The 27,440-nt window shown below is 42.3% G+C and overlaps 1 protein-coding gene across 1 annotated transcript; it reads left to right on the top strand.

The window, feature by feature from the left end:
* The first annotated feature begins 2,102 nt into the window (after positions 1-2,102).
* Positions 2,103-26,617, top strand: ptchd1 (patched domain containing 1). Its single transcript, XM_049565873.1, has 5 exons — positions 2,103-2,512; positions 2,814-3,403; positions 10,631-11,345; positions 20,090-20,829; positions 24,635-26,617. The coding sequence occupies exons 2-5, from the start codon at positions 2,990-2,992 to the stop codon at positions 25,733-25,735; spliced, it is 2,970 nt and encodes a 989-aa protein (XP_049421830.1). The 5' UTR covers positions 2,103-2,512; positions 2,814-2,989; the 3' UTR covers positions 25,736-26,617.
* The last annotated feature ends 823 nt before the right edge of the window (positions 26,618-27,440 follow it).

Here is a 27,440-nt window from a genome sequence, read left to right as displayed (position 1 = left end):
AAGAAATATTTTTAATACATAACTTAAAAAGTGTTACATTTAACCACCAAAACATAACTATATCTTAGGAACTATTACTTTGTCATGTAAAGCCTCGTTTCTACCCTTAACACTTTCGGTATAATACCACTGGAACCAAAAGTAACCCTTCAGACGTGGTATCTAGTCCTAGACCTAGTGTTTCCATCGCAAACAGTACCTGTAAATGGGGACAAGGTAGTTGTCACTCACTGCTCTGTCCAGCACTCACTGTATTCGCTAATCACTGGTGCCACAGATGTAAGTCTTCACCTCGTTTATTATCCACACATCAAAGCTGCATGCCAACAATTTCAGAAGAGGATAAAACAGGCTGCAGTGTCTCTCTCCATTGGATATTTAAAAATAGTGGGTTTGTGCATTTAGTCCTTCTCAGGCAAGTTCAGCGGCTGAGTGTTGCTGGAGCCCACAGGAATGAAGTTCTGCGCTGTTTTTGTTTTTCTCTATGTGAATATTGGGATATATGCAGTTCACATAACCAGATCAAAATAATATATATAAACACTTGGGGATCCAAACTTACTGTAAAGTGTATGTCATAAAACTACAGTAATGGTCAAAGTTGTCACAGTCAAATTTAAGGTGTGCCGATGGACACAACTCATGCATTGAGTATCATAACAAGTTAACGTTCCACCTTAAAAGTCAGCGGCCATCAGCCCAGTGAATTAAATTATTTTTTTCTGTGACTCCAGCTGCTGCAAGAGGCAGCAAAACATCCTTTATTTTTATAGTTACAGTCTACTAATAAACTTCTCCACGGTATGAACAGTAGTCAGTCTGTTGATTGACCAATCAACAGACTGCAGTGTTCACAGCTCCACCTTTTAGTACCAGATCTGTGTGCTAGGTACCCCAACAGAGGGGGGACCAAAAATAAGAACGTATGGAACGGTTCCATTGGTACCATCCACAACTTATCACAGTGGAAATGGGAAAAAAAACATACTGAACTGATCTGAACTATATTGTACTGCTCGGTGGAAATGGGGCTTTAGACTCATGTAAGCCAAAGCCCGTTGGATTAAAAGACATTTTCTTTGTTATGAATCCGAGCCTACTGTCATGCAGAGGGAATCAAGAAAGAATTTCTTCTGTTTCGAAATTCAAACAGCCTTTAGTGTATGATATCTAGGGGGAGGACAGAGCCATTAGTTGCTCCCATGCAGACAGACCAAAGGCTGTGTGGCTGTTTGGCTTCATGGGTCCTAGTACAAAGACAGACAGAGTGTGATCTCAGGCTGTCTGCACTCATTATTATCTCCACATCTCTTCCACAGCCTGATCTCCCTCTCTCTCTGTCCCTCTTTTGCTTTTAATGTCACTGTATCAGACACCTCCACACCATAAGCAGATTGGGAGTCAGCAGGTGTGTGTTTGCATATGAGAGTGTGTGTGTGCACTGCTGTGTATGTTGCCTGTGTGTGTTTTTGGGAGGGGGATGGGTGGCATCACCATTGCCATGGGAACCAGGGCTTGTAAAAAAAAAAAAAAAGAGTAATTTGTCTGGTTTCTATGGCAACGTGCTACACAATAGCAAACCTAAGAGATGCTTCATATAGCTGCAACAAGGCTCGGGACATTTAATATGTATGTAAATAATAGTGTGGGCAAAATCAAACAGTTGCAGGGATGTCATAAAAAATGTGCATTTTTATCCTGCAGGAAAAGAGATAAATATGTTGACATGATGCTCCTGCAAATAGGTTTTCATACCTACTGTCTCTATATGAAAAATACAGGCTGTAATAATTCTGAGACGACTTTCAGGTGTTTTAGTGTCTATAAAACACCAGCAACACAGCAAGGAGATATTATAGAGAACATCCTATAAGGCAGCCAGCAATGATATCGCTTTTACATTAATGCTGCTGTACTTTGCATATGTGGAATTCCTCGAAATCTCTCTGTCACACACACGGTGCCACTCACTCGGTGGGGAATGTTTGTTTCTCTGCATTGTACCGGCGCGGAACGGCGAGAGGCGGGGCAGAAAGCGGGGCTCGGAGCGGGTCGTGAGGGCGGTGCAAAAGAGACAAAAAGGCACGGAGAGAGAGAGAGAGAGAGAAAAACCATCCCCGGTTTGAAAGCCGGCAATTAGTGACGTGGCTTCCCATAGAGGAGAGCATTCGCTGCGTGGTGGGGGAGCAGCCTGGCGGCGGATGAACAGGGGCTCCGTCAAACCACCGGGGCGATGAGGAGAGGAGAGGACGGGAGACAGAAAGCCTCCTGCCGCAGAGGAAACCCAGATTCGGCTGATTTGACAAACAGCTCTACCGGCATCCCCGGTGCGTGCACACCGCGTCACCTCTCCTGCGACTCCCACCGACCCACCCACCTCGACCACCCAGCAGGTTGTATGGTGACTTGGTGGTGTAGGGTGGAGCTGGACGCACGGACAACCGGCAAGATTCTGGTCTGAGTAGATGATCTCCGTCATCACCGGGTCGGTCCCCCACGTCCCCCTGTTTAGGTATGTACAGCCTGGCTTCAAATTAGTGCAACTACACTGTGTGTGTTCTCTGCAACCTGTCCGAGCGCACTAACACAACTACCCAAATCAATTTAGGAGGAAGCTTAACAAGTGTTATTATGAGCCCACTTTGGCTCTGCGATTTTTCTGTTGCGCACAGAGCCATGCAGCTTGCAGAAGGCACTGAACGCAGCAGGGCAGTGGCGATTAAATGTAAACTAGGCTATCAATATGCTTTCTAACCGCAGAGCAGAGAAATGCTGGCTCATTTAGCAGCTTTCTGTCCTTTGCGCTATTCCAGCGGATGAGCCAACCCCGGGGAAAGGGGCGCCCCTGTGACCGGAGGAGGGTTGGATTCTCCCCGGCTGGTGACCTCCTGCTCCGGGGAATAAATCCTCCCACCACCCGGCCTCACCTCTCCCCCAGCAGCAGCCTGAGAGCGACAGAACCCACCACCGATGCGTCCGGCAGCCCCTGATGCTCGGCAGTGCTCCGGGGCTTTCCGGTCGGTGGGAGAGGCTCGAGCCGCGGCCGCGCGCTAGGATGCTGCGCCAGGTGTTGCACGCGGGCCTGAGGACCTCCTTCCACGCGCTTGGCCGGTTCGTGGCTGGCCACCCGGTGTTCTTCGCCTCGGCGCCCGTGCTCCTGTCCATCTTGCTAGGTGCCAGCTTCAGCCGGTACCGCGTGGAGGAGGACGTGGAGAGCCTGCTCGCGCCCAAGCACAGCCTGGCCAAGATAGAGGGCAACCTGGTGGATAGCCTGTTCCCCGTGAACCGCTCCAAGCACGCGCTCTACTCCGACCTGCAAACGCCGGGCCGCTACGGGCGCGTGATCGTCACCACCCGAAAGGGGAGCGTGCTGGACCCGGTTCATCTGGACACCATACTAAAGGTATGCGCACACACAGGAACTCTGAACTCATTTGTAAAAAGTCATTCAATTTAAAGGTCCGGTGTGTAGGATTTAGGGGGTTTACTGGCAGAAATGATTGATGTTTTCTTTAGTGTATAATCACATTAAGTGAGAATTGTCATGTTTTTGTAACCTTAGAATGAGCCGTTTGTATCTACATAGGCAGCGGGTCCTCCTCCCCGGAGTCTGCCATGTTGCTCCATCTTTACTACGGTAGTTTAGAAAGGACAAACCAAGAAATGGCTCTAGATAGGGCCATTTGCGTTTTCATGTTTTTACATAAGCCACCTTAGTCAGGAGCCCTTCCTTGACAGAAATGTGCATTTCCTAGGATAGTGTGAAGATGTTAAAGCAGAGAAGTCATGATGTCACATTGCATCATATGATTGGGGTACAACACACGCACACTACAATCTGGTCTTAATATTAGCTGGTGCACTATCACAGAACATGGGGACGTTTAATTTGTTTCACTGAGGTGTCTGCAGCCAGCCTTGGGTCAAAATACATTAAAAAAGATATGGGTGAGAATTACAATTCTGCAATTATTGAAAGGTCTTTAATAAAAGATCACAAACAAATGTGTTCTATATGAAAATGTTACATTGTATATCAGCCGCCATCCATTTGAGCATACTTCAAAAGTTCTGTCAGGCTGAGCGCACCCAAAGAGCACTTATGCAGACACCATCTCTTTATTTCTTGTGTCCTCTGCTGTGACCTTCCAATATTGCAGCTCTAGTTTGATTGCACTTGTGTTTTACCCTATAGCTCCCATGGGGTCAGAGACCATGTCCCAGCCTTCATTAAACAGCGACAGCATGACCTGCTTCACTCTCCTTTCGATTGGCTAGTAGTCATTGCCGTCATTGGTTGGAGTGGTTAGGTTTAGGCAACAGTGGTTGGATTGGTTAGGGGAGGTGCCGGCAACCTTCTCACAAGTCTATCTGAAGCCATAAAACATATTAAGCCTTGTAATCTATTGGATCTAAATTAGCCTGTCAATATTACAGGTAGGTCTAAATAGGCATTCTTTAATATGTTTTACCACCAGATGGCACTGCAGTGGGCTATTTATAATTATTCGGAACTTGAACTTTACAAAGTTGGTGGTAAAAGCTAACGAATCTCTTCAAACACAATTAAATTCTGTTTTCTTCCAAACTTTTTTTTTTTTTGGATTTGGAATCCATCGCTAGCAAATCTATGAAAACTCAAAACTACTGTAGCCACTGCTATTGAGATTTGGCAAAATGCAGAGGAAAAGGCGTGTGGTTGAAGATGATTGATGCTTAGTTTAGTTGCCAAAATGTAAAACTTTTTTTTTTTTTACTCAGTGTATAGGCTGCACAGTTTTACAACTGGAGAATGTCAGATTCACTTGAGACCTACAGCACTGGTAACTGAAAATTAAAATGTAACAAAAAACAAACAAAAAGTTTATTAATTTTCGTATGATGATTTTTTTGTTAAAGCTGAAGGGGGCCACTGGAAAGAAACCAAAAAGCCACATGTGGCGCTAGGGTAACAATGTCAGGGTAAGCCAGTCAGAGGCAGAGTTAGGCAAAGTACAGGGGGTCATGCCTTTGCCATCCTTGGAAATGCAAATTCAGCTACGTGACGAGCAGCATCAGAAAAACACTGTTTATTTAACACGAAACTGCTTTATTCAGTGTTTTTATCAGTTTAAATCACCTGCTCCACTTGTTTTGGAGAGGAAGAGACCTCTGTGGATAATTCAGCTCCTGGTAAAAACCTCCTGAACAATGAACATTGAGGGGATTCTAATCAGAAGAATTTAAAAAAAAAAAAAAAATTGTCCTGCCTAAAAAAGCATGACAGTAGCAGAAGACTTTTAGTTTGGCAAAACTGGTGCATAAAAATTCACCATAACGCAGAAAATTAAGTGTTTTACACTCCAGTTTTTTTTTGGCAGAGAGCCGCCAAATCCCCCATTTCATATGTGTCCTCCTCAGTGTTAAAATGAAATCTAAGCACTTGCTCAAGGCACACACACAAACATTCTCTTAGCTGCTGTGGGCTAATGCCAACTAAAAACACACAAATTCATCGGAAAGGTTGAATATTTGACAATTTAGCTTCTGTACCATTTAAATCACAGTATATGCATCATAAAATGATGCAACGCATCTGCAGAATCCAACTAAAAAAAAAAAATCAATTCCCAGTCCCATTCAGAAATACCCACAGAGGTAAAGGTCACTATCTGCAGGCCAGAGCACATATGCAAGCTGTCTTCATCCTCATTCTCGATGATTGATAGTCATGAAACAGACGAACACAGTCCCATTTCAAATCACCCCCCGACAACCTTTACAGTTATGAAGCAGGGCATTTTAATTACAGAGTGGAGTAAGCTTGAGCTTGGAGGCCTCTGTCTCTGCGTTGGTATTCCTTAATGGATTTATGAGTATTAGTTTGACACCCTTGGAGCAATTAGCCAAATTATTTCATGACGTTATGTGGTTGTAATCAGAGCTCTCAGACAAATAGCCCTGAGACACCGGCAAGCTCGACTGCATAGGCTGTGTGTACCTCTGTCCATACATGCTCCTGTGTGTGTGTGTGTGTGTGTGTGTGTGTGTGTGTGTGAGTGTGTGTGTGTGTTTCATATGGTTATTGTGACCCACTTCACACACCCAGAACACAGTGTCGGTCCACAGAGGACTGCCACAGTTAAGAGACAGGCTAGTTTAAGCCCATGCATCATTTACTGCCACAGAGAAACAGGATGGTGTATAAAAGAGAGTGGAAAAAAAACCAACTGTTACATAATGTTACACTGTTACGTATCAGCAGTGAGGTTCAAGAGTACTTCTCCTACTCATCCTGCCTTGTCTACTTGTGCATCAGTTTATGAGTTACGTTTCCTAAAATGCCATCGAATGACCCTGTGAGAACTTGTTGCATGAGACAGCAATAGCAGTGATAGCCAGTACTAGACAGGATCACCACTTGCAGCAAGAGTATGAGTTGTGAGTCACGCTCGGTGACTGCACTGAATTCTGGTCTGTTTCAGCTCCTCTCAGTGAAGGAATCGGAAACTCTCCCTCTCCCATGATAGATATCACTGTAAATATGATTAATTGGTGGCTGTGCAGCATTGTGAGTCAAAACACGCTCTTGCTCTTCGATTTTGTCAAAACACATTAGCTTTGTTCCTGTTGTTCAGAGAGCTGATTTTCTTGTTCTGATAAAACAGCAATGTCTTATCTGTGGTGGTGATATCCTGGTGGGATGTCATAAAGTATCCAGTCATCCACAAGAGTCAAAGTCGGTCTATCTATCAATTTGCTACTTTGAGCCAGACTGAAATATCTCAACAACTGTTGGATGGATGTCATGAAAGTTTGTACTGAAATTCATGATCCCCAGAGGATGAAGCTTACAGACTTTAGTGATCTGACCTGACTCTTCATCTAGTATTACCAGCAGGTCATATTTTTTATGTGTCCAATACTTCGGTTTATCAACACAAACCTGCTCAGCCTTGGTTGTACTTTGTAGAGATGTTTGCCTTCTCTTCAATGTAATTGGTGCATTGCATTGGTGCTCAATGCAAAATCATGACCCGGTTACTCAAGATAACCACAGACCTTGTTGTGAGCAATTCCATGTAGGAACTATTTTTTTCATACCAAACTACACCCGGCAACTGTATCACTGCGTAGAAGGAAGCATGCATCTACTCATGGATGAATGGCTTGACAACATGAGATGTAAAAATGGCGTCCTCTCCGGCTAAGCTGTAATGGTAGCTAGCTCAGTGGATCTAGGTGAGCTAGCAGTAGATGCATGCTTTCCTGTGTGCAGTGGTAGGCGCAATGCTCTTGATTCATAAATAGCACTACAGGAAATAGGAAAAATATGTATATTTTTTTGGGGGGGTGAGCTGTCCCTTTAAACATGCAATATATAATTTTCTGCCTCTAGGGGTCTCAAACCAAAACAGTAACAGAAGATGGAGTTGGATGACGTCACAAAGTAGCGTGGGATCATGGGAGTTGTAGTCATATAACAGATACAGATCTGCTGCTGGCCGGAGTGCTGGTGCCCCGGCGGGCAGCAGTCCTGCTTGCAGTACACTGGTGGAAATGATTAATATTTCGATAACATCAGCCAGATGTTTGCTTACCTGTCTAGTAGAACACATGCGAGGTCGGCGTCAAATTGTAGTCCTAGATTTTCACGAAGCTCTCTCCATCTCAGAAAGGCCACACCAATATTTATCCTTGATTTAGCTCTCTTCTTATCCCAAATTCTTCTGGGATGCTTGGTTGACCCGTATGTTTCCGTTTTACCGGCTTGTTTACCGGGACAGCTTCGGTATCAGAAGGTGCAGCAACCGTCAATGCATAATCATGATCCATGATGAGTTAGCTTAGCCAAGCAACAGTAACGTTCATTCTCTGACGTCTCACCTGGTCTGCTTCTTCTTCTTCTCCTTCATTTAATGGCTATGGTAACTGGAGTTACGTCGCCATTGACATGCAACCTAATGACACGGTCCGTAACTTTTATTAATATTTCATATTTATCTGGGTTTGAAAAATTGTTGGAAACATTTCTGATAATCAAAGTACACAACTAAACAAAATATGTAATATTGGTTTAGTCGTTTTTAGATATTTTTATGTGGAAAAACTACATATTATACCTTTATCATTGTCTTTGTGGGCATGTTAGCATGCTGACATTAGCATTTAGCTCAAAGCGACACTGTGTTTGGATACAGCCTCACAGAGCTGCTAGTTTGGCAATAGACTCTTAGGCCTCGTTTCCACTTATGTATGTGTATGGAGATGAGGCAACCTCCTCCCCTCTGTAATATTTCGGTCCCCACTTTGTCTTGAGTATGTTAAAAAAAAGTTAACTTTTGCGGTGGATTTTGGAGAGACCGTATGACAGCGTGTTAGCTTAGCTAACAGGCTGCTAACTCGCTAACAGGCTATTTTCTTGAATTCAGTTGCCTGTGTTGATCATCAAGTGAGTTTGTATGATTAAAAAGAACTTGTTTATTTAGTTTTAACATATTGTGTTTCTAAGTAATGTTATTCTGTTAAAATATGGTTATATATTATATACAGTTAGATTGTCATTGTGACTTGTTCAGCCGTTCATGCGTCTTTTTAATTAGCCTAAATATTTCACAAAAGATGCCACGTACCTGGCAGGTCCTGTTTTTGTCCTGATAATGTTCCAAGCGCATATTACAAATTAGAGGATGGCGAAAAACAGACAAAATTAGCCTCTCCTCCATGGCTACAGGTAGCTTCTATCAGATTTCTATCCATAAAGAAATGCACTTCCTTGCATTGGAAACTAGAGGCATCATCCGTATATTTACGGATCTACAGACACCAGCCATACATGTAAGTAACGAGGCATTAGCTGCAAAAAGGATTGAAGCCTCGCAGAGCTGCTAGCATGGCAGTGGACTCTTAGCTGCAAAAAGGATTGAATTCAGGTATCTGGAAATGTCTTGAAATCAGCAATGACTGGCTGTGTCAGAAAACAGAGTAACATTTCTCTGACAACAGAGTCTGGGCTTTTCAGAGGTGTGTTCACAAGCTGTTTTATTCATTGGAGATCTTAACAACAATTCACTGAAAGAATAAAGCAGTCATGACTTAGGGCACGATCCAGATCTTTGTCAAAACGTGCCATTTTCAGCGTGTAGGTTGTTAATTCAGAGGTTGGTAAAGTTGTGTCCCGTACAGTGAAGGGGATTTTGAAAATGGTAACATGCAGATAGAGGAAGGGGCCAAAAGCCACATTCTACACAGTCTACATCCAGTGAGTCAGACTAAGCCTTGATTAAAGATTTTTAACTTGCTGGTGAAACTGATGTTTTCTTTAACCCTCTAAACACCAGAGAGGTCCAAGCCAGAGAAATCTGAATCTGAATATTTGACAAGAAACACAAGTTAGAGATGAAATCCTTGGTGCCCATGCCTACAACAGAGCTGCTTCACCGGTAAAATTAAAAACACAGAATTAAAATCTATGACTTTCAGATTTTCTCATAAAACAGGACTTAACACCCCCTTTTTTGTATCTTATTTATTTAACCTTTATTAAACCAGAAAAACCTGTTGAGATTAAAAATCTCGTTTTCAAGAATTTCCTTGCCAAGACAGGCAGCAACATAAAGTTACAGAAAGACAACATATTGCAAAAATCCAAAATAATAATATACAGCTCTTAAACAAGCAATATAAAACACAAAGAAAAGCTAAAAAGTATGTTAATATATGCTATAAGTGAACCACAAAAACGCAAAACAAACAAACAAGAAAAAACAGGGACAACTATACATGATTACAAAGACCAGTTAAAATATACCCTGACACTGGCATTTAGATGATTGCGTACAAAAATCTTGCAACACTGCTTTGAAATCTACAATTTTATAATGAGTAAATCAGGATATATTCAGTTATGATCAATTAATCACAAAATGCTTTGATTTAATTATATATCTAATTTCAATTATATATGTGAGTATACTTGCAGTTAATGGGCTGAAAACATTACTGATGGGTCGTTAAACTTAATTTAGGGATCTGAGGCACTGGAATCGGGAAATTTAAGGTCCTACCAGGAAACTGCTAACAATATATTGACAGACTGGTGTATTTGGGCAGTAAAAAGTGACAGAAATGAAATGAAGAATTGTTTAATTTTACAACAGGATGGTAAAAAGAGTAAACTTTCAAAACAAATAATTTTCAAGTGACATTCCCACACACATACACACAAACACACACACACTCCCTGTCTCGAATCAATGCAGCACTCTGAGGTGGGAGACGGCTCTGCCCATGTTCGCTGTGGCAGACTGGCATCAGGCCTGTTGCTTAGTAACCAGTTCTGTGGATACTGGCACTGTTGTCCTCTCGCCATAGAAACGGAGGAGGATTCTGAGACCACTATTGTTACTCTGTCGAGTAAGACACACACGCACACTCCCCCACATATCTCTTTCTCTTATTCACACAGACAAACAGAAAGTTGAAGCACACAAAGTTAACGAGCCACACACTGAGTTTTGCTGCTCTGCACACAGAGAAACTTTTTTCGCTCCTGCCACAGTTTATTTTAGCTAAATTGGGCCGCAGGGAAACTAACTCCTTTCTTGTTTTTGTGTGTGTGTTTGCATGTGTGTGTTTCCTTTGCACACAGCTCCACAGGCGGATCTACCAGATGCAGGTGACGGTCCCAGCCACAGGCGTCAACAGCTTCAACTACTCCTTCTCCTACCTCTGTCTCCCTGACGACAAGAATGTCTGCATCATCGATGACATCATCCGCGCAATGGAGGAGATCCAGTCAGCTCGCACCTCCAACCGCTCCATCCCAAACCTGCGGTACCCGATTACGCAGCTGGCTGATGGACGGCAGGCGTACATTGGCCACCAGCTAGGTGGCGTGCAGGGCTGGGGTCCCAGTGGGGCGGTGCGAGGTCCGGGGACAGGAGCCAGGGGAGAAGGTGTGCGTTCTGCCAGGGCGTTGCAGCTCACCTACTACCTCCAAGCCCGCGGCGGCCTGATGGACCGGGTGGCCAGCCAATGGGAAAAGGCCTTCTGTGCTGAGTTACAGCACTTTGCAGCGTTGCACCCTAAGCTGGGGCTGTATCCCTCTACTTCCTCATCTCTGAGGACAGACTTTCAGTTCTCTTCTGTGCTGGCACGCCGCCCCCTGTTGGCCAGCTTGGGGGCGTGCGGGGTGCTGGCTGTCCTCTGCTGCTCCATGAGGGACTGTGTGAGGTCTAAACCCTGGTTGGGACTGCTGGCTCTGCTGTCAATCACACTGTCAGGCCTCACTGCTGCTGGGATACTCAACCTGACCGGGGCCACCTACAACTCTACGTACCTGGGCATCCCTTTCGTCATGCTTGGTAGGTTTAAAACTAATACTTTTACTGGTAAAATAACAAATAACCAAGATATATTTGACATGTTGAGTCTTCATAATTCTGCACGTCCATGGCTTCATCCCCCGTTTGCCTGGAAATAATCTTTCAGTTCAGGACATTTTGGGATGTGCACTTCTCAATTACTTCTCATAGTTGAACGCAGGGAAGTCTTAGCAAAAGACTCAATAAAAAAGCAGTGGATTAAAGCACCAACAAATCAAAGAAAAGTGAAGCTAACACATTGCAGGTGGGAGCCACAGTGAACATTGTCATTGCTTTTATACCTCAGACTGCCGATATTCACTGTCTACTTCTTTAGTACCTGTGATGGGTTTTTGCAGATGCCAGCCTCAGGCTGAATGCCATTTCAAAGTAGACACATCATCAAAATGACTGACAAGAGGTGGGGCATGAACTTGATTTGGCACTAACAATACATTTTCTGACTGGTGGCAGAAACTCAATCCAAAGGATCTAAAAAGGTACATTGTTAAGTTGCGGCTCTTGATCTGGAGTCTGGAACAAATCCAGAGCTGAAACCAGAGGGATTTGTACTGTTTTACATTTACAAATGTTGAGCTCTAACTTGATTACATTTTTTATTTTATTTTTAGGGTGTCAGTATACTTTCAAAAAATTGCTTGTTAGATTGTTGAAGATTGCTAAAATCTTCACACACATTTCCAATGTGGGATTTGGACTTTTTGTAACTTTCCTGATCAGCCATCAATTAAAGCCACCACATATAGGGACTGGCCATGTGTGCACTTTGCAGGGGTAAGAAAGTAACTGGGACTTGAACTTGGACTTCTCCAACTCTTTGTATGTTTTGTTGACACAAGTAATGCAGTTACTTCAGCTACTTGTTATATGCACAAATAAGTGCAACACCATCAGTGTTTTCAAGGAAATACTGTCATTTCCAAATGTGGTCGTACTGACGACATATCATGTGAACCATTAGCTGTACTTCAATCAATCAATAAATCAACCAATCAATCAATCCATTTTATTTATAAAGCCCAATATCACAATCACAGTTTGCCTCAGAGGGCTTTACAGCAAATGACATCCCTCCGTCCTTAGGACCCTCGCAAAAAACAGTGCTATTGCACTTGAGATGCAAGTGGAGATGCAACAATCTAACTTTGTCTCTCCCGATACTAATTCAGATACCTCAATTCAGGGTATTTGATGATACTGTACTCTTCCGATACCAGTCTTTTTTTTTTAAATTTACAATCTGTATACCTCATTCCTCTGTATACCTCATGATACTTGGGTGCCAATTTGATATGTATTGCGATATTTAAGTATTAGGAGTGGATATTACAATTATTTTAATGTTTGTTTGTTTTTTAATTTTTTGATTTCTAGACCATGGGAAAAGGTTGAACCATACACTTCTAAAGACAGTATATCGTTAGATTTCCAAAAAACAATGCGCATCATATGCTAGTCAGTTTTTCTGACTTGTAATTCAGCAGCATCATATACTGCATAGAAAAGTGGTAAATAAATATACAATTAAAAATGAGTAAAATCTTATTTCATTGTAGAGATTACCGCAGCCCGTTCTTGCTCTGCTCTGAGACAACAATTAGCTATTGCATCCAGTGGTCCTTTTGCCTCACTCCCTGCCTCCATAGACTACTTTTCCAGGAGGGGAATGGGCTGCAGCTCCAGAGAAGGAGCTTCAGTTGCGATTGTAGCAACTTAAATTCAGGTGCAAACCCAAGTGCCAGGGGTCACAGTGGGCTGGGTCTAATCAAAGTGGCAACCCCTGGGCTAAAAAGTGAAGCCAACATGCAAGTGCCAAAAACTGCAGTTCTTTGAACGGCCACTTGAGGCTGGCTCCAGGAGTGAGTCAGTCCCTATTGACCCTCATGTTGAAATCCCCAACTTTACACTTAAATTAAACATGTTTACAACCTGGTACGAAAAATGGTTTTCCTCTCTGTAGTTAAATTCAACATTCATGACAACTGAACAGGGGTTACATTTTTATATTACTCACCTGGTTGCATTTTATTAAGGCTTAAATTTACACATAATTAAGGATGGACCATTTTGAGTGACAGGCTGTCTACCAATAGTGTCCTTAGCTTCTTAGTCAGATCCACCCCTCGCTCCTCCACAGCACCAGCCTCTTGCCCAAATATGGAACCACTTCTCCAAACCCAAGATAGCCTACAGCTGAAAATGCCAAACTCAAGGCTTCAAGAGTGCACAAATTAGTGGGTGATGTCATGGTAGCTACGTCCATTAAACTTGCTACAGCCACTTAAAATCTGTGTCCTCAGACCATTGACATTTCCTGCTTTCTCACTTCAGCTTTGTTTTTCTTGAAACAGATACGATGTCATGTCACTCATTGATTACCAAAATAAAAGCAGCTACTTCTTTCCACTTCTGCATTTGAACTATATCAGTTCAGGCATAAAAAAGTTGATTTAAAAAATCACGATGCTTAAGTGAATCAATATTTTTCTGACCCCTAATGGAGTCATTTTTATTTAGGGCAATATGAGACCAGGGATTGCTTTGGAGCTAAAAACAGTTGCCAAGTATGACTCAGTGAATGTAAATTATAGCAGAAACATTTAATTTTATAAAGCAATAAATAAACTGTATTTAATGTGAATCGATCACTTAATAATGTCAGTATAATAATGCAGATTGTGTCTGACTTTGTTCCAAAGATTAACCATAATTCATAGAAATATTGCAGACTTGACGTGATGACGGTGGAGGGTGGATATGCTGAGTTTATTAGTGTAAGTAAAATACTTTCATGACACAGTAAGTCTCATACAGACTGCTGCAGTGTTATAAAAGAGCTGAAACACTCAATTCGGTGATGAACTTGAGGTAAATATTATTTTCTACTCACATAGTGGTTTGGGAATTAACTTTGTAAGAAAGACAGCAGGTCAACAAACCATCTCTGCTCTTGAAGCCACAGTCATTGTTTCAGCAGTTCCCTCTGCATTCCCAATTATGCAGCAGCTTGCATGAGGAATAGGGACAATAACATTTGTTTTATTTATTTAATAAGTGGAGTTAGCGTTTTAATTAATTTCTTGATTAGTGGTAAAAAAGGAACAGAAAGCAAATGGTTTTATTTTTAACAAACTAGGAGCAAAATGAAAATGCATGCCATCTGTGTGAAGGCGTTCTTGCAGTTTATCTCCAGTGCTTGCATACTAAATACTGTACATAACCACTATAGCACACATGTATTCTATACCATAATTACTCTGTAATGTGGAGGAGGGAAGGCTGCTGTTAGGCTTAAAATAACTGCAGTGAGAACAGAAGAGACGGGGGAATAGAGACAGTGAAGGGGCTCCATGAAACATCACTCCAAATGGGGGATGAGATAAGGATTCTCTCAGCAGAAAATGAAGTTAAACTGTTGTTAGAAGGAAGGCAGGGAGGATTTTTCAGAATCAAGTAGGCAGACAGAGAAATGTGGGAGGAAGTGTGAGGAAGAAGGATGTCATTACACAGCACAGAAAGCGATAACGGGGAAGAGAGGGAGAGGGAGAAATACAGAAAAATATGGATTAGTGACAACATCTTGCTGGCACAAAAGACAAACTGATGTGTCAATGGGGGGAAAGCCTGTTCCATTAACCCATTTTGACAGCGAGTGTGTTTGTGTACAAAAGGAGGAAAATTGATGATTTAAAGGTTTGGGAATACAATTTCATCTGTACATCCATGTACTTACAACACTGACCATTTTCAAAACATTTAAATAGATACAGACCCAAGTTTTTATGGTATTGAACAGCAAAAATGTTTCAAGTACCAAACAAAATGTGTCAAGTACAGAATACCAGCATCAACTCTCTGACCAGATTTGTAATCAAATGAAAAGCCAATTAATCTATCAACAAAAAAATTGGTAACTCTGGTAAGCAATTTATCATTTTAGGTCATTATTTATAGAAAAATGTGTGTTTGTTGTTTCTCTAGTGTGATTATATGCATTTCTCTCTTTCATAATTTTGTGAATTTATTGCCTCTGGGATTTTTAGCTGTTGTTGAGACAAAACAGGACCTTTAATGACGTCTCCTTGGGCTCTATGAAATCCTAGCTGGAAATTTTTCTCACTTTAGAGTTTACTACATATGCATTTGAGAAGCTTAGCTTACTTTGCTAAACAGAGAAGCAGGTTATTTTTTTTTTCAAAAACACATTATGTTCTTCAGTGTGAGGTTTAGAAAAAACAATCCAATCGCGAGAATAAAATGTTTGCATTTTACATTTCTGTAAACCACAGATGTGTTACATTTGTTTAGTTATGTTAAATTTATATGTTTTGGTTTCTACATACGGTAAGGGTTAGGAAAAGACCATGCTTTGGTTTAATATACCCAGTTTTGTTGCTACAAACATGGCTGAATCCGTTCTTAACTGTTGTGAAAAAGACCCTGATTGGTTACCACAAACATGGCTGGAAATGTGCTGATATGTTGATAAAAAATACTCGGCTTTCTAACAGCAAACATGGCTGGAAATGTGACGTGTTGTTAAAAAATACACCGTTTTCTCACAGCAAACACAGCTGGCAATGTTCAACATGTCAATAAAAATACCTGCTTTTGACGCTACAAACACAGCTGAACGTGTCCTCAACTGTATTAAAAAAGACCTGGTTTGGTCACCACAAACATGGTTGGAAATGTGCCAACGTGTTGTTAAAAACACCTAGCTTTGTAGCAGCAAACATGGCTGGAAATGTCCTGATGGGTTGTTAAAAAGTGCCCACTTTTGTTGCAGCAAACACAGCTGGAAATGTGCCAACATGTTGTTAAAAATACCTGCTTTTATCACAGTAAACATGGCTGGAAATGTTCCAATGTGTTCCTAAAAAATACATGGTTTTCTTACAACAAACACGGCTAGCAATGTCCCAACATGTCATTAAAAATACCCACTTTGTCGCAACAAACACGGCTGTCTTGCCTAGGTATCACAATATCCACCATGCCCTCCTCCTCCTGATGAGGAATTTAGCTCATATGCATGTCATCTGAACTATATAATTTTAGAACTATTGATATGATACGTAGGCGGCACGGTGGTGTGGTGGTTAGCACTGTCACCTCACAGCAAGAGGGTTGCCGGTACGATCCCGGGCGTGGGAGCCCTTCTGTGTGGAGTTTGCATGTTCTCCCCGTGTCAGCGTGGGTTCTCTCCGGGCACTCCGGCTTCCTCCCACAGTCCAAAGACATGCAGATTGGGGACTAGGTTAATTGATAACTCTAAATTGTCCGTAGGTGTGAATGTGAGTGTGAATGGTTGTTTGTCTCTATGTGTCAGCCCCGCGATAGTCTGGCGACCTGTCCAGGGTGTACCCTGCCTCTCGCCCGATGTCAGCTGGGATAGGCTCCAGCCCCCTTCGCGACCCTCAAGAGGATGAAGCGGTTAGAAGATGAATGAAGATATGATTCATATGAAACTTACAAATGTATCTGTGCTTTGCTGGAACATAAAATGACAACATTTTATTCTGGCAACTAAACTGCATAAAAATAAAAAAAAGGTAATGTTTTGATATTGGTTCTGAAGCATTTATCACAGGGATACAGATTTGGAAAAAGTACAAGCTAGACCTAGCTTGTTGTTTGCATGTCTCATGCATCTTTCCATAACCAAACCAAGTTTTCAGTATCTGCATTCCAATTTTATGGCTCACGGTAATATGAAGGATCTGAAAGGGTTCTGGATAAAGGACACACACTACTCGTATGAGTATTGTATTAGTACCTAAATGTGAGCGTCCATGTGTTTGTCCATGAATGCACATTAGCCTGTCTCAAGCTCTGGTAAATATCAAAATCCTTGGCAAGTGCTGTCCCCAGCTTCTCATTTTGCTCTCATCCTCTCTCTGCAACATTAACCTCCCCACCTCGTCCACTGTCATTCACTGTGTAATTCCCCCTCCGTCAAATACACACACACTCACAGATCAGCAGACTTTCTCAGTTGCACCACCCACGCCTGAAGTGTTGGTACGTTACGCCTCTGCTAAGGTGTTAAGTGTTTCGCCATGGTGAGGTCACGAGAGAGGGAGAGAGAAAGAGAGAGAGAGAGAAGGGGGGGTAACGTGTATCACTGGTGACTCACGGATGCCATAGCAACCTCGGTAGGGGAAACCATTAAAAACCATCTGCCGTGCACATTTTAACATGTATGTGCATGCACATGAGACTGGACACGCACATGATGGTGCATTAAAATCATGATCGCTGCTGTGAATTATTGAATACAGCATCAAAAATGTATTCCTTACATCATATTACTCATGTTTGAAGCTACAAGTCTGTACATGAAGGAGGTTTCCTAATTACATGTTCCATTCTCAAAATATTTTACATTTATTTTAATTATTTATTATGTGTATCAACTGGTTACAAGTTAAATTCTCATATTCTGCTGCTACAGTTCAAATTTCTCAACTAGACTGTTAAAGTCACAAGGAAACCACATTTCCATGGTGTCTTACATCTGTGATTTCACATATTTCTAGTTCAGACAAGATTGAGGTATGACATTATGCAGTGAGGTCTGTTCAGAAACAGGCAGACAGAGTTATTACACTTCCTTGTGCAATGTTGTGACTCAAATTGAATAACTTGAAGGGAGAGGTGGAAGCAATTGCAGCATGCTAAGGAAAGGAAATAAGCTAGTTTGAGGAATTTGTGGGCTGTAATACCAAAACAATGTGCTTTGGGGAAGTGCAGACTTAGGTCTGATCACACAGGCGCTCTAGATGCCTGGCATTTTTCCCGGAGCATTCTGAACTGCTTGAATTGAAAAAACTTCAGTTCAGAGCGTAAAAGCGCCCCACGTCATGTCTTTTTTCGTGATCTTTTTTCCCACTGTCCAATCACATGATTTGAGAGGCGAACCGTCTGTGGTGGTCACGACAACAAGTTAACAGTTGGTAAACAATGGAGGAGAAAAAGGTGGTAGCAGTTGCTGAATACCCAGAGCTAGACGGCCAGACAATAGGTTGCCATACTGCCCCTGAGTCATACTAAATATGCATGGAAACAGCCATCATGGAGGCGAAGCTCCTGGACCAACCAGTGGTACAGTGGTACGTGATCCACCCTCTTTTCCAGGGTCTCATGTACCCACACAGATCTCTGTTTCCCTGTGCCAGACAAACTATTTACTGACTGCCTCTCAACCTCAACCAGAGATAAAAAGCAAGCACCCTCTACCTGTCCATTTTAGGAACTAAATATAAAAAAAAACGTAGATTGATTACATGGGAAGGTTAGTGTAATGAGGTGATATGGTGGTTGTAGTGCAGTAATGTTATTTATATTGAGAGATAAAAAAAAGCCTTCCTTGAAAGGTATTATAGCATAACCTTAAACCAAACTGGGCTGGGCGATATGGCCAACAATGTTACTACGATGAACATTTCCATAACCATTGATATTGGTAATTATCAGGATAAATGTCAAATTATTATTTGTTTTAAGTTTAAAGGTTGATTTTTACTCCTGAGTGAAACGTGGTTAATTAAACTATTCTATCTAAAACAACAGCATTTGCCAAACAGGGAACGTTTCACAAATCTGACGTAGATTCAAACACTTCTAATCAAAATGATGTCAATTAATTAATAAAATTGTTTTAGATGAAGATGTAAACAACATTAACAGACAACAAAAAAAATCTCAACTATGGTCAGTATTTTTCAGTTTTAAAGCCCCCGTATGTAATTTCTGCCATTTCATAATCACAACAAAAGACTTCAATGACATTGTGAAATGGTGTGGGATCATTCTTTGCTGATTAAAGTCTGTCTGATGTGACTCAGGCAGTAAACAAGTTCACAGACCAGTTGATTATTAAAGTTTTAATATTACAATTATTCACATTTATTCATGTTATGTCATTACATTCTAATGAAACAGCAGCAAGTCATGTTGGCTAACGTAATGTTAGCCTGCTAACTTACCATTAGCATTAGATGAATGGACTACCTACAGCTACTGTAGCTAACGTGCTGTTATCTGTGGTCAAAACAGACTTAAAATAATCTCATGAGCCTGTTGAATGTTGTTGTAACATTATGGTGTTAACTTACATATGTTAGCTTGTGGACGGTAAGCCTTGGTGGCTGTTCTTGTCTTCTGTTTAATGGCAAGTGGCAACTAGCACTTAAGGTGCATTTAAGCAACCCCTTTTCCAGTGTTTGCTAGTTGAATTATATCAAACATTTATCAATTTATGATTTATCAAAATTCTAATTAAATAGCTGCAAGAAATGTTGCCTAACATAATGTTAGCATTAGATTAGTCGACTATCCATACAGCTACTGTAGCTAACGATATGTGGCAAATACAGTCGTGAAAATGTCCAGTGCGGTTATCTCTGGTCAAAACAGTCATACCCAAAGTAAACTAATGAGCCTGTTGAATTTTACGTTATAATGTTACTATATACGTTAGCTTGTGTATGGTCAGCCTTGGTGGCTGTTCTCGTCTTCTTTTTCTGTGTAATGGCGAGTCGTAACTAACATTTGAGGTGCATTTAAGCAGCCTCTTTTCCAGTGTGTGCTGGTTGAATTTTATCGAACATTTGTCATATTTCAAAGAATATTGTACTGAGATAATTATGGTTTTATCGCCCAGCACTAAACCAAACTTCATTTCATTCAACTTACATTCCTATTTTTGTTCCCATCAGGTCATGGGCTCTTCGGTTCCTTTGAGATGCTGTCATCATGGAGGCGAACCCGGGAGGACCAGCATGTCAAAGAGCGCGTGGCGAGCGTCTTCGAAGATGTCATGCTGCGTTTCTCCGGCTCCACCATGCTCCACCTTATGACCCTGGGCTTGGCTGCCTCGCCGCTCACCAACATGGAAGCTGTCCGGCTTTTCTGCCGCACCGCCGCCTTGGCTGTCACCATCAGCTATGTTTACACGTTGTCCTTCTACAGTTCCTGTCTGGTGTTCACTGGATACTTAGAGACCGGTTACAGACATGGCTGCTTCTGCCGGCGGGTCCCCAAACCGGACCGGCTGGACTCTAAACCAGCCTGGTACAGGTGTCTCATGTACACTCGCTACCAAGATGAAGCTCAGACAACCAACCCGCCACATGGGGTCGGTCACAGTCACGCTCACACTCCGAACTCTAACCTCACTCACACACATGCTCACCCACACCCACACCCACACCCCCCACACACGGTGAACAACCCTGCCGCGCATGGACACAGCCATGTGGCTAACTCCACACACACACATCCACTTCCACACACACATTCCACGGCTAACACAGACCCTCATCCTCAGGACTCGCACCTTTTGCTGGGGTGTGTGAGGCGTTGCTATGGAGACTGGATCACTAACACCTATGTCAAACCCTTTGTGGTCCTGCTGTATCTGGTTTACATCTCCTTTGGACTGATGGGCTTCCTGCAGGTGAGGCAACAACACAACACACGAAAATACAACTGTCACTTTATTACAGTTTTATACTCCAGACACTGCACAGTTTATCATTATTTATTTATGATCCACATTGGAACTGTGCCATCATATCCTTGACTGGGGTCAGTGCGGGGCAGTTTCATCAGACAGACAGCTGATGTGACCAACATATGGGGCTGTGTAATTTTAAATAATTGACCACATCATTTACATCATTTTCTGAATGAAATGTGCATGAACCAGCATGAATCCTTCAGAACAAAAGCTTCATGTCCATAAACGTAAACTGACTAAAACACTTACATTTGATGCAAAAACTACAGAAGTCATAGAAAGTTGAAACATAGATGTATAATTTGTTGAATAACAACTGCATTGAATGTTATTTAGATGCTGACTCACTAGTTGACAGATGATTATGTGCAGCTCCTATGGTTAAAATGGGGTTTTGGTACAATAGCATATGCTATAGTAATATCACTGTTTTTATGAGATGATTTATAAGTGTTTCCATTTCACTCAACAACTTTCTTTATGTTTTGGTTTTTTTTTTTTTAAAAAAATACCTACTACATCTTGGTGTCACTTAACTCAATTTCTGTCTAGATTTTAGGAGACCACTGATTATCTGGTACATGATACGTGATTTGTCTCCAATGGTGTTTAAATATTTGGTCACCACATGGCAGCTGAGGGTAGTATCATGAAAAAAGATGTTAGTGCACATTGTCTTTATGTTTTGTCTTTTTTTGTGTGTGTCTTTTTTTTATTCTCCGAAATCAACTCACTCTTTACACCTCTTTGGGTTTTACAAACAATAAACCATTGAAAAGTACTAAAAAAAACTTGACAAAATCTGGTAACTCCACTGGATCCTCAAACTGTTGCCAAAACCTTATAGCTCCACCCCACCCGGCTTATTAAGTGTTGTAATAGAGCATCTTTGGTGTCACACATAGTGGAGCTGAGGGCAAACAGTGATGAGGCGATTTTGTCTGACTTCTGAAAACTGTTAGAAATACAACAGCCTGCCCATGCGCCTTCCTAGAGTGATTTTTGATGATTATGATATGAAAAACAACTGCTCAATTTGTTCAGTTACCTTTCGAATGAAACCACGCATGTACATGTACTAAACAAGATCAGCCTTCAGTTTACTTTGGGTATGCTGTAGATTTGTTTTATGTGAATGAGAAATGGTTGGGGTGGGGAAAAAATATCTATACAGCATAGTATCACGATATTTTGCATGCCGATATTGTATCGATACATGGAAGCCAAGTAGGTATTGATCTTTTATCATATACAGCATTCATTTTTGCAAATTTACATTTTAATACAACTTTTGGTACTTGAATAATGAAATTAATTGCTTTTTCGGTCCACTAAATGTTGCTAAAGGTTTTTTTATGGTGAGGTCAGCAGAGGTCTCAGTCAGCAACATGTGGCAGAAGTTCATTAAAATACAGATGGAGGCACCAGAGGAACAAATCAGAAATGCAGTGGCGGATTATTTGAGATTGAGAGAAGGAGAGGGGCACTTGGATATGATACATGTGATTTGCAAGCAGTGTCATATGAGAATAAAATACAAAGGCAATACTACGAACTTGAGGGTTCCCCTCACTCCACCATCTAAAGATAGCGCTAGCCGCGACCAGCAAAGCTAACGCTAAACCAGCTCAACCAACACTGGACACACTTAGCTTGACAAAACTACCATCCAACTCTGAGAGAGCGAAACAGTCCATTACCTACTTCATGTGCATAGATCGTTGCTGAGAATGAAGGCTTTTGTTGTATGCTAAAAACACTAAAACCCAGGTATGTGACTCCATCCCCATGTTTTTTCACCACGTTCAACTGGTGTGATGCCCTGTGGCAGATCCAGAACATGCTAGAGGGATTATATAGCTCATCTGGCCTGGGAACACCTTGGGATCCCCCAGGAGGAGCTGGAAAGTGTTGCTGGGGACAGGGAACTCTAGAATACTTTGCTCAGCCTGCTGCCCCCGCGCCCTATTTGAATAAGCGGTTGAAAATAGATGGATTGTGTAGTGTTATTTTAAAAACTTCTTTGTCCTTCAGTAAAAACTAGGGTTGGGAGGGATGAACCGATACGACCGGATATCCGGTTTGACAAGTGAGAGATATGGCTGCGTCGGTAGCAGCCTCCTCAATCAATACGAATCGGCCAAGAATCCTTAGATGAATCGATTGTAGAGTCATGGATTCAGGTATCGCGAGACTAGCAATCGGTTGACTGACTTTAACAGTTTGCATCTCGAAAACAACGTAAGAGCCGGCAGCATGCTCCGGACCGTAGCAGGCATTACTGACAACGATAATGGATGTAAACATCAGCGCCAGCTTGACCGGTGGAGATGAGGAACAGAAGCTAATGCTGGTTGGATAAACCAGGGAGCAGCCAAGCCGCAGCAGAAACTAAAGGCAAATCCTGTCGGTTGTGGGTTGAACGGGGGGTCACAGACACAGACAGAAATACGTATTCCTGTCAAATATGGCGGCCATAGTGCTCCGCTGCACAAGATAATGGCTTACCGGCGACCGAGAAGCCCGGTCTAATGCTCATGACTGCCCAGAAATACCTGAACAGCCGAGCCGTAGCAGCACACAGGTATGTGGCGTGTCAGAGGAGAAACGAGCCGTTCACATTTCCACAAACCTCAGCGCACTTTAGGGACTGTTCTTTACTTGTCAGGGGAGGAGGGTGGCTGGTTGATTTTGATTTTATTTATTTATTTTATTTTGATCCCCCCTTATGTTAATCACTTATTGATGCTGTTTTTGAAGTATGAATAAGTCAATAAGTAATTTATTCCATTGAAATATCATTGATGTATTATAGAAAAGTGATTTATCTTTTTATAACTGACAAACAGAGTGTAGCAAACACAGAGAAATAGTCTGACATGCTGTCAGTGATAAGCTGCTAGTCATCACAGTCCATGATATCAACTAATAACAGGAGATGTCAGATTCTGTCCCTACATTGCATGTTAGTATTTTATTCTGCTTTATGTTTATATTGTACAGCGTTATAATAAACTTTATTCCAGGCTCAAGTCCATATACGATACATATAAAAATAGACAATACAAAAACAGCACAACAAGTAGGTTTAAAACACTTAAATTTTACTTAAAGTTCACTTCACTTAAAGTTTAAAACTTCTTCTCATTTTTATATTGATCCCATCCAACAAAATGATGTTCATTCAGCAAGTCTTTTTTTGGTCCATGTCTAAAAATAAATACATTTGACATGGGATTTTGTTGTTGTTTGTCTTTTTATTTTATTTTTGCCAGTGCCATACAGCAACAATGCTTGGGGATGTGGGCTTTAACAAATTTGAAAATACTGTAAGAATGTCAATTTTATAGAATTGGCTTATTTATTTTATAATGTATGATTAATGTCTGCATCAACAAATGTTAACCATAGAATCGTATCGAATCATATCGAATTGAATCATATCGAACTGTATCGGTCATACACTGTATCGAATCATATCGAATCGTTCTGTATTAAAAATATATCATTTTTGAATCGTATCGTAACCCCTGTATCTAGATACGTATTGAATCATCTATCACAGAGAGATTCCCAACCCTAGTAAAAACAGCAGTTTTGGACAAGCAAAGGTCCTCCTGACAGCTACATTATACAGTATTATTTTGTTTTTACCCAGACTGCAGACACACTCACATACATGTTATTAATGCACTGTTTAACCTGTAATGATTGTTTCTGTTTCTGTTTCTGTCGTCAACAGGTGACCCAGGGTTCAGACCCCAGTGCACTGGTTGCCATGGACACAGCAACAGTATTGTATACCCGTGCCCAGCAGCGTTACTTCAGCTCATATTCCCCTGTCATTGGATTTTACATCTATGAAAGCGCCCCCTACTGGAATGCCTCAGTGCAGCGGGACCTGCTGGAATATGCCAAAGGCTTCCAGCGAATCAGCTGGCTGGAAGCTTACCTGAACTACCTGTCAGATCGCAACCAGTCCACCAGCCAGCCACGGGAAAACTTCACCCACACACTCCGCCACTCCTTCCTCCGCGAGCCACAGTTTGCCCACTTCACTGATGACATCATATTTGCAGAGCGCGGTCAGGGCGAGGAGCCAGACGTGGCAGCTTCCCGAATCTTCTTGGTGGCCAAGACGACGGAGAACAAGCGGGAGGAGATGTCAGTGCTGCTTGACACCCTGCGACGGCTGTCACTGACCTCACGTGTCCGCTTTCTAATCTTTAACCCTTCCTTCGTCTACCTGGACCGTTACGCTGCAGCGGTCAGCTCCCCCCTCAGACACTCACTGCTGGCGGTGCTTTTCCTGTTGGGTCTGTCCTCGCTGGCCGTCGTAGAGCCGCTGGTCTCTGTGTGGCTGGGCCTCACCCTGCTCTCCGTCCAGTTCGGGGTGCTGGGCTTCATGACCTTGTGGGGCGTGGAGCTGGACTGCATGTCTGTGTTGTGTCTGATCTCAGCTTTGGGGCACTCAGCGGACTGCAGCGGTCCCCTCCTCTGCGGTTTCGCCTCGGGTCGGGGTGACAGCAGGACTCGCTGGGTGAGGGTGGCGCTGGAGAGACACGGGGTGCCCTCTCTACAGACGCTCATCTGCTACAGCGCCGCCTTGGTGCCTGTTGGCTCTATACGCTCCAACCTCACGCGCACACTGTTCCGCTGCCTCACCCTCACGGCCGGATGCTCGGCCCTGCACACGCTTGCGTTCCTGCCCACCCTCCTCACCTTCCTGCCTCCCTCCAAGAGCCGGGGACACCGGCCTGACGGAGAGGGGCAGAGGCAGGAGGTGGAGTGTGTTGAAATGAATGACAGCACTAGAGTGGTTGACCAGATCACCACCGTGTGAGCATGGGATGATGCTGGTTGCTGTAGTGACTGCCGTCTGGGAATTGGTTTGTTGTAGTCTGAGCAGCATCTCTGCAGCTGCAGACAAGATGCTGATCCTTGTGAAGAAGGGAAGAAAAGGCGAGTGTCACTGAGAGATAGATAAGAGGAAAAATAAAGGTAGAGGGTCAACAGGAAACTGTTAAGGAGAGTAGGAGGCAAATGAAGACAAGAAGAGAGACAGGTCTCTAGTGCAGTGTATCCATGGTTACCTGCTTGTTGCTAAAGCTGTGGGGCATGTGAATGAGCTTTTATTTTGCAGAAATTGAGGATCAGCCGAGGTCAGGCCCGGCTGTGACGTTATCACAGAGGAAGCGCACATTTTTCACGTCTCCAAAATTTGCTTTAGATCTGATCACACTGTTTGGCTACTGCTATCTGTCCGCCATATCAAGTTGCACAAATACAGCTACAATGACATGAGGCAATCATCTGTATGACTTGAGTATTTCTACTTTAATGCTGGACAAATAAAGTCAAATCAAGAAAACATGCTTGTAAGTGGTTTTGGCTTCAATGCAGGTTATAATATTTTTAGTGTAGTAATGCAGGCTTTTTTCGATGAAACAGTTTACACCATTTGCCTTGAGTTTGTAACATAAATATCATGAGTCATAATTGCATTTTAACCACTGAAGCACTCACAGCACATAGAAGTTTTAAATGGATTTTTAATGTTATTTGAAACATTTGAAAAAAAGACAGGGTTAGAAAATTCATAATGACTTTAACCTTTTGCAGAATGCTCTGTCTTTGAGGAAATGCCAGACACTAACATTAAGGGTGCAATCACTTTGATACATACCATGACACTTGGGCTATGGATCATTATGTTTTACTTGCAACAGGCAAACAAAACATTGCATTTCTCCTCGTTAATTTTGAAATTGTGTAACGGTTACTACAATTCTTGCTGTAAAAATTAAAGGGTTAAAATGGGATTTTGTTTGTGGTGCTCACAACATGGCCTCCCTGAAATATTGTCTCAATTCAGGCTTGGAAATGCTTTCTGCATTTGTGTACAGCTGTCGAATTGTATTGGTGGTGCACACTGATCCAGTTTCATCCACACTACAGTTGAGTGTTCTCATCAGTCTGGAGTTCAGTGTGCATTTCCCTTTCCACACTCCGTTCAATATGTCCTCATACCATGGTTTGTATGATATCCTACACATTAGCACCCCACGAATGATGTTACATCGTGAATGTGAAGTTACGTAATTGATGTGAAGTCACGAAGGTTAGGTTTAGGAAACATGGTGACGACGTACCTTAAAATGACTCAGAGATCACTCAGTGTCTCCTGAGGGAAAGTCCTGTGTTTTGTGACCCATCCACTGCTCCAAATTGCCTCTTAACTGGACTGCTCCCATAGATTCAAAAAAAATAACTAGATACCGCAAGTCAGGATGGCGTCTCTTCATTCTAAAACAGTTGCTTGCCTGGCACATACACCAGGTTTACTTATATGTTAAACGGCTCACTGAATATGTACAGTAGTGTTTCACCTGCTGGCCCCGCTCACGAGTTCCTGCATGGTTAATAAGGCCTGTTTCCACTGCAGGAACTTTGGGGTAATTTTACGGGGCCGGAGCCGTTGGTGCGTGTCTCCACCGCATGAACCACTCCCGAAGGAACTTTTACAGGGGCTAAACAAGTCCCTGCCT

This window comes from Epinephelus fuscoguttatus, linkage group LG21 (genome assembly GCF_011397635.1).
Source record: "Epinephelus fuscoguttatus linkage group LG21, E.fuscoguttatus.final_Chr_v1".
Lineage (NCBI taxonomy): Eukaryota > Metazoa > Chordata > Actinopteri > Perciformes > Serranidae > Epinephelus > Epinephelus fuscoguttatus.
Note: the sequence above shows the minus strand (reverse complement) of the source record. Positions and strands in the feature narration are given on the sequence as shown.

Coding starts and splice junctions, on each gene's coding strand:
- ptchd1 (XM_049565873.1), top strand. CDS start 2,990: ATGCTCGGCAGTGCTCCGGGGCTTTCCGGTCGGTGGGAGAGGCTCGAG. Junction 3,404..10,630: donor ATCTGGACACCATACTAAAG/GTATGCGCACAC, acceptor CTTTGCACACAG/CTCCACAGGCGGATCTACCA. Junction 20,830..24,634: donor GACTGATGGGCTTCCTGCAG/GTGAGGCAACAA, acceptor TGTCGTCAACAG/GTGACCCAGGGTTCAGACCC.